The following is a 15,259-nucleotide window of genomic DNA, read 5'->3' on the forward strand; positions in this document are numbered from 1 at the left end:
ATTTAAATGCCGGCAATAAGAAATTGGTACCCAAGAACGCAAGCGTTGCGATCTGATTTTTGTTCCCACAAATGCATGTAGCCTGATAGCCTTACCCTTTGATCGGGATGCATCATACCATCAACGTGCGATATTTACCTCGAGACATATGAACAGATGTAGTATGGTTGCTGGCCTCTTGAATTTCGAAAGGCGGCCGCTCGTCTGGATTGCTCTGGCTATATATGTAATGCGCCGGGACAGTATGCTTCAACCTGGGCAGACGGGGGATAGAAAGGCATGGAAATGCAGTGCTGGTAGGAACACAATGGGTCAGCCGATGTATTTGCGAAGAAAAGGAACATCTCGAAGATCCAGAGACTAAGAGACAGATAAAAGTTTACCCAGACCAACTGTGGACATCTGGGTGAGAGACGTCTAAAATCAGGAGGTTCTGGAGAGTAAAAAGCCGAAAGGGGCCAGACTTGGCCAGCGACGACACCCATCCAATGGGGCCTGGGAGTTCAAACGATTGCCGATTGAATGCTAAAAATGGAGACGAGTACAACCCTTAGAGGGTCGATATATCAGAAAATTCCGGGGAGGTCGGGCAGAAGAGTATGGTGTAGGAAACAAAGCTGGGAAGGCAGAACGAGGACTGTTTCCTTGGGCACAGTTTTCGAGAGACAAAGGGGACAAAGGTGGAGGAGATCTGTTGAGAGGATCGCTCACGTGCGCCGCGACAGGTACCATCCATGGCACCGGTTCCGATCTCCGTGGGAACAGAAAAAAGAAAAATATGTGACAGTGACTGACAGACCCAAATGCGGACTGACACAGAATTGGATCACTACGAAAAAAAAAAGAGGAAAACGAAAAACAACATATCTTGACCTCCCTCCCCGACGATTACCCGCTGTGATAGTCGGTGTTGTGGTCGCACTGCAACAGTTGAAGACTAAGATCGAACCAATACGGGGGGAGAAACGCAGATCACGGCGGGAAAAAGGAAAAAAAAAAAAAGAGATCCATATGATCTTCTGATCTTCTAATCAAGCAAGCGTTTCATAAGGTGCTCCAGTGGCGATTTAGCGTGGGCAGACTTGTTTCCCCCAACTCGCGTGGCTATAACATCCTTATTCCATCTTCCGTCTTTTCTTGAACCTTCTTTCCAACCACAACCTGTCATGGTATCAAGTGCCAACGCCGACCCCTACTCCCCCTTTCAGCAAACCATGGTTCCAGAAGAAGGCCCTCAGTCGAGCGAAGAAGGGTCAGGCCTCCATTCACCAGTGTTCGGTGCGCCGTATACCACTCACGGTGACAGTTGTAAGTACTTTGTTGCTATCGTATCCTTTCCATTTCTCACCCGTCAATAAAGTCCGGTATCAGCACGATCAACTTGACGTTCACCATTCCGCGGCTATGATCCCGCCTCAGTATGACTACACACTCAACGCCCAACAGCCGCCGATCCTTGACACGTTAGAGCTGCCGAACTCTAGCGCCCGACATGTCACGTTCCCTTCTCACTATACCGTTCCACCTCGTAACCACATTGGAATCGACTTCTCTGCCCAATCCCCGGTCAATTCTCGTATCCCCCCCGCCGTGCATGGCGGCCCACCCGTTGACTATAGGTATAGCCCCACCACTGAGCGACGGTTGCCTGGTGGATCTTCCCATGACCATTCGTATAACCGACCGTCTGGAAACCCCTCCCTCTTACCCATGGAGAGTGATCACAGGGCGTCTCTCGTGCCGACCGCTGCGCGCTCAGACACCTCGCCGACTGCTGAGGCGAGTACTTCTTCCAGAGAAACGCGCAAGGAGATATCGTCCGTTGTCATAGCCTGTCGTCAGTGGTGCGTACTTTATGACTTTTCATTAAGCCTTTTAACGGAAAACTGACGGGTTAATGACTTTTCTTTCACCCTGTCCATCGATTAGTCGCGGCCGCAAAATTCGTTGTGATTCAACAAGACCCGTTTGCAACAACTGTGTCCGAAGATCCAACGACTGCCAGTATGACTTAGTGCCAAAGAGAAGAGGCCCAGATAAGCGTCCTGGTACTCGTCAACGATCATGTAAAAAGCGGACAGCAGACGGGTCTGATCCTCCTCCCCCGAAGCGCAAACGTCCCAACACCACTGAGCGGTCAGAGCCACCAGACCTTCCACCATCTAGAGTCAAGGAAAACATGCCGGATCCGAAGCGCCCGTCTCCAACCTCGCGCCACTTAGACCGACATCCTCAAGAGCCGCACTATCACTTGCAGCAACCCCATTCCGGTCAAGCGCCTCCTTCGCCGACTGATCTCCGGATTCCCGCAGATCAGAACGCCCACTTCAAGGTATCTATCCCACAATCATCGACTCGTATGCCCCCCTCTCATCCACGTACTTCAGCATGACCTGGCTACGCCATACCGGCGGTCCTCACCATCGTATGTGTACGACCAAGGTTCCTATATAAAATCGTTCTATCCTCGCCAACTCGACGTAAATGCTTTACAATTTCCAGACACCATTCATCGCAAGTATCCCGTCCCGACCTCCCCTTCCATTGAACATGGGTATAAATCATGGTGGGATAGAGTTATGACCCAGCATACGTGAGCCGCACTTGCTCGTTGTTGATTCAAACTGGCTAACAGTTTACTAAAGGCCCGACACTCTCGCAACTGAACTTACTTTTCTGTAAGTTTACGTTCTTTATATTTCTTTGGTATGCAAACGTAACTAATCTCTCACCCAGTCATGATAATACTGGCCATCTTCTTTCTTTCATTAATCTCAATTATTTTATTAAGCGTTTATATCGCGACGACGAACGTCTACGGATCCAGCCTGCTTTTATTTTATCTGTCCTCGCCATGTCCACCCTCATGAAGTCCAGCAGCATCGAAGATGGTGCGAGTGGTATGCGTATTGCTATGCATTACGCAAATGACGCCCATTCCGCTTACGAAGAAGCTGTTCGAACTGGACACGTTGATGCGTCCCTGGCTGAAGCTGCTTTAGTGAGTTAATTCCTTGATGCTTTCTGGTATTTCTCTCATCTATGTTACCTGAAGATCCTCGCGCTCTTTGAATCGTCGGCCTACCCCCATCATTCTTCTGGTCGTGCCATGAACTCCCTTCTCAATCTTGATCAACTTATCAAATCTTTATCGCTTACTATGCACGACCAGGGGGATCGTGATGTTTCTATCTTCTCTCGGGACAGCGTTCCCATGGTTCTCGTCGATGGGGGTAGCGGGGACCCATATGACGACCGCAAATGTAGCTGCATCCTACCCGGCTCTAATGATACCCCCGATATTTATTCCAATCACCCTTACGTTCTTCCATGGGCCTCTCATTGGACCCCCAAAGAGATCTACGACGAGGAAGTGCGCAGAGTTTGCTGGTCTGCACTCTCTCTTGTGTCGGAGTACGTTGCCCAGTGCCAAGCTTTCAACGACGAGCCTCCGCAGTTCTTCTTGTCTGACCCCTCCAACGTGAGTAGCCATCTAGTTATCTTCATTGAATATGTAACTTACCTCACCCTTCGGTCTAAGTTCGGTCTGCTTTTCCCCAACGAAGCATACGATCGGCATTCTCCGAACTATCGTGCTTCCAATTCTCTTTCCCCGAAAGAGTCCGTATGGGCACTCTATTGCAGGAGCATGTTGCTCTGGAACTTCTGTAATCGATTCCGGACTCCCAGTCAAGAAGAAGAGCGCGCCGAGCAAGCCCACGAAGCCTTCCTCGAAGTTCAGGCTATCGAGGACTCTCTCAATACCCATCGCTGCAATCTGGACACGACCCTGATTTACACTTGTCGAGAATATATCCATAAGTATGCTATTTCTTCTCATATTGGCTGCCTGTTCTTATTACTTTCATAGTACACGTATGCTCGTCGCCCAGGCTCTTCGCAGGTCAGTCAACCGTCTTTTTAATAATTAGCCACATATATTCAAACTGGTTTCGCAGCTTCCACGGTCTTGAAACTGGCAAAACCACACCTGGGCCCATCTTCAAACGCAAGCAAGCAGAAGATTGGCGTATGTTTTGCATCATCCTCTCATATCCTTGGCTAACATATTTCTTAGTCTTTTACCAGGACCAAGTTATTCTTCGTGTCAATAACGTCATCCATCATTTGCAAGGTCCCGACGGGTTCCAGCTTACCCGCCGACCTTTCCGTATCAACTGGTTCATAAACCAATTGGCTATGTAAGTCTGTTCGTTTTTTTTTAGTGCGATTTAAGACCTTGACGCCTGGGTTGAAGATGCTTGGTTTTGTGGACTCATGATCCCACCCTTGATGACGCTTTAAAGCTCGCAAAGTCTATCTTACATCCCATCGACGTCCTTAATGCCTTGTGGCCGTGTCCCGGTTCGTATCTCGTACCACTTTACCTCTATAACATATCTCATCAGACCCTTCCAGCCATTCAAACAAGATGCGACTCCTTGCGTCGTCAATTAGAGGAAGCGTGCAACGCGAGGCATCTGCAAGGCCCATTCCCCCCTAGCTATTCCGTACCAGCCATTATTCGTTCATCTTAAACATCGTAATCTAATTATTCAACAACTCCAATTTTGTTTATTGTTATCCACATTGAATCCTTCTAACCGTCATTTATTCTTTCCCATCCGATCTGAGAATATACCAGAATATACCCCTGTATGTTGTATACTCGTAGATGTATCTGCCCCCAGGGAACCTCATTCCCTCCCCTTTTGAATACCCGCGGTACATATCCCATATTCATTGTTTATTAGTGTCGTCGTCATTAATGCATCGGTGTGCGATGTATTCACTTAACCGCAAGCATCTCCCACAAGCGACAAGGTCAATTGGGCACTTGGATAGCTCAATATTGTTGAAGTCTTGTTTCTATTTCAGTACCACAGTCGGGTGCAATTTTAAAACCTGGCAGTGAGTGCTTAAATGCTTCCTACTTAGACGCCTGTGACAAAATCTTCCGACAGCATCAAATACATAGTTTTAGATAGCTCACCATGGCGTCAATAACGTACCCCACATTCTGATCAGTGATGCAACAGTCAATGAATGATTGTTTCTTTTGTAAATTTAGTTTTTCGTTTGGAAATTCTTGACAGCTGCCCTGAAACATGACAAACGGGAGAGAAACATGAAACTTAGAACTTCCTGAATTCATCAATTTAGACTGCAGTTGTCAAGTATCAATTTTTTCTCTCTTGTCGACAACTCAAATCACACAAGACGCAACGCCTGGCCATAGAAAAGTTTTCCTGAAACATCCTAGTAATATTCGCAGTCTGATGTTGCCTTGACAGGTTCTGAGCCTTGAGGAAACTTACTGTCGCATAACCGCCAGCTAAAACTTACATATACAAGTGTCAAGTGATGCCACGGTCTCGGTTGTGCTGCTCGGGTCCCATTACTTACGTGAATCTCTTCACCCGACATCCGCGCCTTGGTGGGATTGTGCATCCTTGCTGGTATTTCCATCTTCCGATAGCAGAAGTGTCATAATAATCTAAGGGTCAAGTTTAATTCAGGAAGTGGCTTTTCGTTGCTTTAAGTCCTTGTCAGTCAGGCGATCTGTCACATACAAACGTGGAATTCAACGGCGTTGGCGTTGTACGAAAATCGAGGCTCGTCACATTGGTACCATGGTGTCTCAAATACGAACCTAACACAGTCAAGTACGACGGTCATGAACGGCACCTCAGAGGTTAATCGCACTCTGCAGACAGACAGTTATGGGCACAAGAAGTCATTCAAGAAGGTTTATTGTGGGAGACATGAAGTAAAGTTACCTCCTGTGTAAACTATACATGAGATATTGTTATGAAGACGTGCATTTGGCCCGGCCAAAAATGAGGGTACTGTAGTATATCATACACACTCGAAAGATTGGTATTTATATCTTGCCATACACCGGTCTTCCGTCTAAGAACGTGGCAATGACGGATGTTTTCATGATGGACGAAGTCGCAATGGTCATGATATCTTGCGACAGAACAACTAGATCTGCCCTCTTCCCGGGGACAAGACTTCCCAAAGTGTCCTCCGTGAATGAAGCGTAAGCTGGATCAATAGTCATCCCGCGCAATGCCTCTATGCGTGTAAGTCTTTGCTCTGGAAACCTGAATGACCGTGATTGTAAAGGTTGAACAAATGTAATTCGATCATTTAAAAACCACGTACCATCCCCCGGGGCCATGGGGCGATGTTCCTTCCGTTGTCAGTCGTGTTACAGCGGCATAAAAACCTTTGAGGGGGTTGATTTCTTCTACTGGGAAATCAGAGCCCAGTGTGATACGAGCACCACTTTCAAGTATGCTTCGGAATGCATATAGTCCTTTAACACGTTCAGATCCCTATTTCCCAGTGATTGGTCAGAACAGTCCATGCAAAATTTAGAGGGGAAAATTTGTATTCTACCAAGCGATCCTCTGCAAACCACATATCACTTATCCTGTTAGCGCACAGACCATGAGACGATTACAAACACAGTAAAGAGAATATTGTCCAGTAGTACGTACGCGTGAGTAGGTTGGATGCTAGCTATGACTAGGAAGTTTTTATTAGTTAAAATGATTGCCGCTCCGGAATGAAAAAAGATGCATTACCCCCTAGTTTTCCTAGTCTCATCATATCGTTCTTGGTCAGAATTTGGGCGTGCTCGAGCCGTGGGCGAAGGGCGCTAACATTAACGCCTTTAAGAGACGCCTCAAAGGCATCTAGAACAATCCCATTCGCGCGGTCACCAATAGCATGAACATTCTGAAATATTTCACATTCAAATTAAGATGATATTGACAAAGGAATAACAAAAATTCATACCACTTGCCATCCATCCTTCAAAAACCTTGGAATAACCTTGTTTAGGGATTCTGCTGTGATTCGCATAACACCACGTGTAGACGGGTTATCAGAGTACGGCTCGTAAAGCTTACAAGTAAAAAGAAAGCGGCTTAGCACCTATATGTCTAATAACCGGATAACATACCGCTGCCCCGCCAGAGCGTAATGCGCCTACAATTGTATGTATTAGAGCATGGAATAATTCTAGCAATCAATTGTAACAAGAAAGCTTACCGTCTGCAAATATCTTTACACTCTTTGCACTGAGCCTTCCATTTCCACTAGCCATAACAGGCTTGTGTACATCGCCCCAGTATTGGCCATGCTGGTCGAAAAATGACATACCGTAAACGCGTATCTTTAGCCATATTAGAACGTTTCTGCAATGTCATAGATAATATTACTGGTAAAGCGCCTTTGTTGTTTGTCCTATCAGATAGAAAAAACCCGTAATCAGTTTTCCGATAATTGGAAAAAGTAGATGGCTCGACTCATTAAAAAACGCCAGGGAATCAGGTTTAAAGCCAGCGTCGTGTAAGGACGTAAGCCCTACTGCAAGGGCTTCTCCCACGGTAGTTCGAAATCGCCTTTCAAGTTCCTCCTTACCAGGAGGGCGACGCTTAATCAGGTCTTGTGCACTGTCCATAAAAATTCCTACCGCAAGTACGTTTATAACATGAACGTGTCCTAGATAATTGAGAGATGACACATACCTGTGGGATTGCCTTCTTCATCTCGGAATATAAACCCACCCTCGATATCGTCCGGATACGGAGCATTATCTTTGATTATGTCTTTTGATACCCAGAGGGCATGACCATCCCGACTTTGAAGTATAACAGGACGTCCCGCTACCTGTGGATCAGCTTCCAGGTCCTCCTAAGCAGTGACAAGAATAGACGTCAATTATAGAAAATGGAACTATTTATAAGACTGAGATCGCACCCACGAAGGCCACCTTTCGACATCCCATGAAGCGTGGTCCCATCCCCATCCCTCCACAACACGAGACCTATCATGCTCAATATCCGGGTTCTTGACGACATAATCTCTAACTAAAGATACCGTCTCTGATCATGCCATAAGATAGACTGCGTGCTCACAACGTGTCTTCTACGAATGCAACACACCTTTTAACGTTTTACCAGTGGACAGTGGTATCTGGCGGCTAGCCCCGTACTCCAAAATATGGCAATGTGAGTCTAAGGGATGCGATTTCGGTTCGAATGTTAATATATGATAACTTGAAATGATGTTTGACGTGCTACATACCACTTATCCCCGGAATCATAATGGAGCCTCTTGGAAGATATCGTACTGCAACCGAATGAGTTTTTACTGTGTCTATAGCATTTTTTCGAATGTCATCTTAAATGAAATTTACGTCAGAGAAACGGCTCTGTTGGATGGCATGGAAGGTAGACATACCCAAATCTCCTGTGGCTGCGACATGAGATTTGTGAATAAGAACACATTGTACAACAGAGTTGCTGCTATCGACAGTGTAGATTTTTCGCCCATCGAGAGAACAAAGTGCGTAGATTTGTGGAAGGTGTTTATCGCCTTTGAAGGCGTACCATGTGGCAAACAGAAGTACAACAGTCGTAGCGACAATTCTCAGATCGCAACGAGTGACAGAGAATGCCTTATGCTTCTGTGGAATAGTATATGCGTCACTGATATTCAGCCTTTTCGGAGGTGGTTGGGCCATCGCGGTTAGTGATTTACAGCGCGCGTCCCGCCTAGAAGATTGGAATCCTTTATAAGAATCTGAAAACCATTTATCGATAAGAATTAGGCGCCTAATCATCGTGCGACAAGAGCATGAGAGACATACACTCAGTTTAAGTTCACAAATAACCGAGCCTCTTCGCAACTATCGACATATCAGCGTAATAGTAGCCTAAGGTTAAGCACTGTATTAAACTTACATCAGTTCAAAGATCGATTCAGATAAAATTGGTGTTCTGAGGCGGGACTCTAGATGATGAATTGAACAAGATCGTGGGCATGATAAGGATAGAACCAACAAGCGCTTGCTGACCCTCAAAGGCGGTGCTAGAACCGTCTCTGTGGACCGGCGGGCCGGAGGAAGCTCAGTGGGGATCAAAGGGAGACGTAAACTGTAACGGGGGATCATGTTGTGATCATAGACCGTCATAGACCATCGGGCATCAGAACCCGCAAAGACTACAAGTACAGATAATTAACGAAGGTACACGTATTGTATAGTGGCACTTAATAAATCATTTTGCAAGCGAAGCTTCTATCTGTAATACAATGGAAGAATCTGGAACATTTCCCGAAAGCCAATTGCCAAGTTAATTGCTATATAATGCGTAGGGATGTGGTGGCTGATGAGGGAATTAGAAAGCTAAAGAGATGATATAATGAAAAATCTTTTATGATAGTGACTCTGACCTTGCGCTCCCCAATGGAATGCTAACACCCATATACGAAAACTTGCATTTTTTTGGTGTTTATCCTGTACTCGATCGGATACTCTACGTACACATTGGTTACACTACTGCCTGCAACCTCGGTCAGGAAAACGTGATTGGGAAATCTGATTGAACGGTAAAGATAGCGGGTTTTCTTTTGTAGACTTGGTCGGATGAGGCAATGAAATCAAAAGAATGATATGATACACAAGCTTATGCACAAATAGTTTCGAAACTTTGTGCTTTTGATGTTTTTGCGATTATTCCCCTATTCGAGTTCACTACCTCCAACACGTCCACGAGTGATCTCAGGATATATCTTTGGATGTCCCTCGACAGGGTAATGTGCGCCGTCGGTGAGGGTGAGAGGCATGCATATCACAGTCACCTTGAGTGAAGAGAACTTATGAATGTCGGCGACTTCTCCGTTTGCCTAGATAGTTTGATTATGATCAATACTCCAAGATATTGAGCAGCAGTTACACCCACCTTTACGACCGCCCAGCTAATGTGCTCCTTCAAATAAGGAATAACGACGGCCGGGTCAAGGGTTGCCTTCTTCGATCTTTCCAAATACTTTTTATTAATATGTATGAATCCCTTGATTGTTTCATCAGCGTGAGCGCTACAGTTGGCACACTCCTCGGGGTGTGGATTGGCAAAAACATCGAAGGTACCGGCAAAGGTTGGGTGGAACAGCCATTCCGCTTGATTGGAAGGCACTTCGTTGGACATGAAAACATAAACGGAGAAACTCCCTCCGATTTCGTACTCTTTGCATTCCACACGTACGCTCCATTCGAGATTGGTGCCCATGGAAGCTGCACCTAAAATGGAGAGGTTAGGGGAGATTGATGGTATGCGACGGTATACTAACTTTGTTCGTCCACTGCAGCACCTTCACCGGATTCGGATTGGACATTAACAATCCCACCATAGCTATAGTTAAATACACCGCTATTGTCGATGATTTCTGGAGATTTCCAGTAGGCGGTCTGAGTTCTCCGGAACGGCAATAGATCTGAATGAAAATTATTAATGAAAATATCTCTCCAAGTTTCACAACTTACCATCTGTGTTTGCGGTCCAGACGCGATGTCTGCTGTACCAGAGGTCGATAACACGATCAACTTGCGCGTGATGCAGATAAAATATTGGATCAAAGGCTGTATTGACCTAATATCAGCGTTGGACTCAATATACAAGTGTTTGAAATCATGTACCAGCTACTGGAACAAACGCCATGTTGCCATTTTGTCCTCCTGTTTGGACATGGATTGTGTCATGGATACCCTCTAATCCAGTTGTTCCGGCGCTTCCAAGTGTAAAGGCATCCCAAGTTGTGATGGACATGAGCCTTTGCGTATTGTTTACAATCTGTGGACCCACAGCCTCAAGGGCGCTATTGTATACAATGAGATTAGCCATGGTAAAATATCTTGCAAAGCATAAAAGGAACTGAACGCACGCTCGAAGCAAAGCTGGCTGGCTGTTACCCGAAGCATCTGGATGACGTGTAGTACGTGGCCAGATATTGAAAGGTGGACTAAACACGGAATTTGCACCCGCAGGATATGCGTATGTCAAGAATGGGTTCGGAACAGACACAGGTGTTGGACTGTGTGCCTTGACAATGTTAACAGTAGGCGACGTCGTGACCTGAAGCGGCGGAACAACTGTCGCAATGTTATCCCATCCCCAATAGGGCTGACGCAATGCTGCCGCTGCCTCTTCCCAAGCTGGACGATCGTGAGTGTATGCGGCCGCAATCTCGCGTGCAATTTTCTGTACTTCTTGCTGTAAATATTATTTGAATCAGCTGAGAACGCATGTGTTATCAAAAAAGAGATTACCTCAAAAAGAACGATGTATGGTCGATGCCAAGTCGGGAACAGAGGTGTACGGTGAACACAGTAGCCACGGCCACCACTAGGAGTGCCGTTCCAATCGACATATGGTTGGCCGTGAATTCCACCGATTTGCCAATGGGATACCACATCTGTTCTGACTCGATCATAGTATATTTCTGTTATAACAGCAAAGTTAAACTCATCATCAATCGAAATATCTGTCTTATTAATTAAAATGCTTACGAAGTGCTTGCACATATAACGAAAATTGGCGAACATCATTCACAAATGTCGCGATTTCGCGACGCGAATGGACAAGCTGGCCTGGCTGTGGCCTGGGCTGAGAACCGTCAACAACGACTCGTTGGGCCATGGGAATAGCAGTGCAGATGGCAGATGGTATTGGGTCGACTGTCAGTTGTGAAAAGCGGACCTCAATGAATCCTTAAGGTATGCATTCTCTGCTTTTAAGCTTTATTTGAGGGTTCTCTTTGCCAAACCATCGAGCTTCTCGTAAATATTAAATGTCAAAGACGCATTGATTTTTGAATGCAAGCACCAAAAGGCTTAGTCTTGGTCAAAGGATATGGTCAAAAGGCAGCTACCTGTGCCTAAAGATATACGCGTATTTTGAATCCGAATGTACATTGAATTGCATCTCATTCGCCTTCTTGACAGAACACATATAGAAGCGCCGTGGATTTGTACCCTCGGTGATGTCCCTGAGGTGCATATTGGCCAACATGAATCAATATACACTTGGATTCTTAGATGACTCCGTTATATGCTCCATACCACCACCATGTAATTGTGAACACCAAGCAACTTAAAAAACTGACACACTCGAGATTTAAGCTGGACTAGAACGAACGTTTGTACGTTGGTGGTATAGCTGGCAACAAATACTTACACGTCTTGAAAGACTTTCATGAATATATTTTTGGGTGACTTCTGTGCCTGATGGTTGTGCGCAAATGGGCCACCTGTAGCCTATTCTGAAGGATAGTTGGCGTTGGTGGCGTCTGTCCCCACAAGCCGGTACCAGATTGCCTCGAGGAATAGACACCGTTTAATGATTCTATAAGCCTCGTATGTACTTCGACGCTTTGAATGTGTTTATTCTGTGGAAAATATGACATTTACACCTCTTTCAGTGTATAAAAATATGTTAAAAGAAAGTTCAGCAGTAAGGGATGAGATTTCATTATGCCAAAGCCAATCTGGTTACAATTCAAATGTGCTTCTCATTCGGATCTTATGGGGTATTTGAGCAGAGATGCGTACAGGATTAGCCTACGCATGTTACTCAATTAAACTCTGTTTATGCCATTTCACACAGGCATTTTTACTCTACACGGAATCAGCTGTTCACTTCCCTGATCATCGAGGAGAACCTTAGAAGCATTTCCGAATAGAACCTTCCGATTATCGTTGATGGACATTGTCCCTCCCTATTCGTGTCTGCACTAGTGCCGATTCAGGCTTGAAACATGCACTACGTATATTATGTTTGCGAGCATATCTTATTTCCGTTTGAAGAATTGTGAGAAGTAAAATTTTCAACCCCCAAGTTGACATGGATGAATGGGACTCGATAAAGTATAACTTTCACTACTCACACCAACACAGACACAAATCGTGGGAAAAAGATGCCTCGACGATAATCGGACGGCTCTTAGACTGTTCAAGAATTCCCATGAAGCCATTGATTGTCGATGGTCAGGCTTGTGAACAGGTGATTCCACGTCGAAATGAAAACTCTTGTCTGAAATGGTACATACAGGGTCCAATTGAATAGAATGAGTACGGTATCATGAATACCATGTACACGTTTCTTCACGTTAACGCATAGGTCAATGGATGAACTTAGGTGTAAAAAGGAAGAAGCAGAAACGATGTATTTTTTTGGTGTTTATCCTGTAACCGATCGGATACTCTACGTATACATTGGTAGCCGTACTAGTGGATACCTCGACCAGGAAAACATTTCAGTTTGTTTCAATTATGGAAATCATAGATGTTTGGCACATGTGCCGCGAGCTACGGTGATAGACGGTGAGTAATTCGTTTTTACACAGTTATAGGAGGCATAAAGATCAAGAGAGAGAGAGACACGAAGATACACGCTGAGAGTCAGAAATTGTTGTTCTTGTTGTTTTTCCAATTAATTCTCCTGGTCATCACGATGTCCACCAACACGTCCACGAGTAATTTCAGGATAGACCTTTGGGCGACCCTCCGTAGGGTACTTCGCACCGTCTGAGAAGGTGAGAGGCGTGCATATGACAGTCACGTTAAGCGTTGTGAACTTTTTTATGTCCGCGACTTCGCCGTTGGCCTAGATATGCGGTTTAAAAGCGAAGAAGGATCATTTGAAACCATGGAAGCGTACCTTTATCACTCCCCAGCTGATGTGCTCCTTCAAATATGGAATGACAACCTCCGGATCAAGAGTTTTCTTCTTCGACCTTTCCAAATACTTCTTATTTATATGGATGAACCCCTTAATTGTTTGATCAGCATGAGCGGTACAGTTGGCACACTTTTCGGGGTTGGGGTTGGCGAAAACGTCGAAAGTACCGGCAAAGCTGGGATGGAATAGCCACTCCGTGTGGTTGGAGGGCACTTCCTTGGACATAAAAACATATAAAGAGAAGCTCCCTCCAACTTCGTACTTCTCGCATTCAACACGGACGCTCCATTCAAGCTCTGTAGTGCTGGAGGCTTCACCTGAAATGGAGAGGTTACGGGGTGAGTGTGTCTGTAGTAGGATACTAACTTTGGTAGTCTGCTACACCGGCTTCACTGGATTCGGACTGGACAGCGTTAGGAATCCCAAGATAGACGTAGTTGAACACGGTGTTGGTTTGGATGATCTCAGGAGATTTCCAGTATTCGGTTTGAGTTCTCCGGAACGGCAATAAATCTGAATGCATATAAACAAAGGATATATCAATCCATATTCCTCAACTTACCAGCTGCATTTGGGGTCCAGACGCGATGTCTGCTGTACCAGAGTGCAATAACACGATCAACTTGTGCATGGTGCAGATAGAAAATCGGATCAAAAGCTATATTAACCTGATATCAGTACATGGACTCGATATGCGAATGTTCCAAGCAACCTACAGGCTACAGGGATGAACGTCATATTTCCATTTGGCCCGCCCGTGTGGTTATGGATTGTGTCGTGAATACTCTCCAATCCACTTGTTGTTCCGTCCCCCAATGCAAATGCATCCCAGGTGGTGATCGACATGAGCCTTTGCGTATTGTTCACAATCTGTGGACCCAGAGCCTGAAGTGCGCTATTTAATTGTATAGAATATAATCAACCTTGAGGACTACGTTGCAAAGCAGAGTAAAAGTGAACGCACGCTTGAAGTTTGGCAGGCTGGCTGATACCTAAACCATCCGGATAGCGTGCAGTACGCGGCCACGCATTGAACGGGGCCCCAAACACCGCATTCGCTCCAGCTGGATATGTATATGTCAAGAACGGGTTGGGGACCAATACTTCCGCTGGACTGTCGGGTTTGACGATGCTGACCATAGGAGCGGAGATCACCTCCGGAGGCGGGACTACTGTAGCGATCTGGTCCCATCCCCAGTATGGCTGACGCAAGAATGCAGCTTCGATATTCCAGCGATCGGTGTCGTGTGTGTATGTCGCAGCAATCCTGCGTGCAATCCTCTGTACCTCTTGCTGATGTTATCCAAGTTAGCACTGGAGAAGATATTCGTGAAAAGGAGAGAGATATACTTCGAAGAGAACAATATATGGTCGATGCCATGTCGGGAACAGAGGTGTACCGTGAACACAAAATCCCCTGTCGGTCGGTGACCTCGGAACATTGAGTGTACCGTTCCACTCGACATATGGTTCTCCATGAATTCCAGAAATTTGCCAGTAGGACACAACATCATTTGCTGGTTTATCGTATATTTCCTCTGTGTTGGACTCGTTAGAATACATTCACTGCTATATCACATCAAAAAATGCCTACGAAGTGCTTGAACATAAAGCGAGAACTGGTAAATATCCTTCACTAATGCGGAGATTTCCCGACGTGGAGGAACAACCTGGCCCAACCCTGCCTTGGGAAGGGTGCCTTCAACGACAACTCGATTGGCCAT

At 45.6% G+C, this 15,259-nt stretch overlaps 4 protein-coding genes across 4 annotated transcripts; 1 reads left to right on the plus strand and 3 right to left on the minus strand.

Moving 5' to 3' along the window:
* Positions 1-1,214: 1,214 nt before the first annotated feature.
* On the plus strand, positions 1,215-4,206 carry JR316_0001601 (uncharacterized protein; the record flags this gene model as incomplete). Its single annotated transcript, XM_047887403.1, has 9 exons — positions 1,215-1,308; positions 1,361-1,844; positions 1,930-2,332; positions 2,792-3,001; positions 3,056-3,481; positions 3,542-3,822; positions 3,872-3,904; positions 3,960-4,030; positions 4,079-4,206. 9 exons carry the CDS (start codon positions 1,215-1,217, stop codon positions 4,204-4,206), a joined length of 2,130 nt encoding a protein of 709 aa, XP_047752326.1.
* A 1,678-nt stretch (positions 4,207-5,884) lies between these two features.
* On the minus strand, positions 5,885-8,542 carry JR316_0001602 (Protein LONG AFTER FAR-RED 3; the record flags this gene model as incomplete). The annotated part of the gene is made up of 14 exons (XM_047887404.1): positions 5,885-6,110; positions 6,172-6,344; positions 6,409-6,442; positions 6,510-6,537; positions 6,597-6,750; positions 6,811-6,918; positions 6,977-7,002; positions 7,066-7,189; positions 7,385-7,485; positions 7,545-7,710; positions 7,777-7,901; positions 7,962-8,033; positions 8,104-8,199; positions 8,260-8,542. 14 exons carry the CDS (start codon positions 8,540-8,542, stop codon positions 5,885-5,887), a joined length of 1,716 nt encoding a protein of 571 aa, XP_047752327.1.
* Positions 8,543-9,540: 998 nt separating this feature from the next.
* On the minus strand, positions 9,541-11,495 carry JR316_0001603 (Tyrosinase; the record flags this gene model as incomplete). Its single annotated transcript, XM_047887405.1, has 8 exons — positions 9,541-9,705; positions 9,762-10,099; positions 10,150-10,293; positions 10,343-10,438; positions 10,496-10,674; positions 10,741-11,069; positions 11,126-11,298; positions 11,366-11,495. 8 exons carry the CDS (start codon positions 11,493-11,495, stop codon positions 9,541-9,543), a joined length of 1,554 nt encoding a protein of 517 aa, XP_047752328.1.
* Positions 11,496-13,286: 1,791 nt separating this feature from the next.
* On the minus strand, positions 13,287-15,259 carry JR316_0001604 (Tyrosinase; the record flags this gene model as incomplete). Its single annotated transcript, XM_047887406.1, has 8 exons — positions 13,287-13,460; positions 13,515-13,852; positions 13,902-14,048; positions 14,098-14,193; positions 14,252-14,430; positions 14,500-14,828; positions 14,886-15,073; positions 15,130-15,259. The coding sequence occupies 8 exons, from the start codon at positions 15,257-15,259 to the stop codon at positions 13,287-13,289; spliced, it is 1,581 nt and encodes a 526-aa protein (XP_047752329.1).

This window comes from Psilocybe cubensis, chromosome 2 (assembly GCF_017499595.1).
Source record: "Psilocybe cubensis strain MGC-MH-2018 chromosome 2, whole genome shotgun sequence".
NCBI classification, from domain to species: Eukaryota; Fungi; Basidiomycota; class Agaricomycetes; order Agaricales; family Agrocybaceae; genus Psilocybe; species Psilocybe cubensis.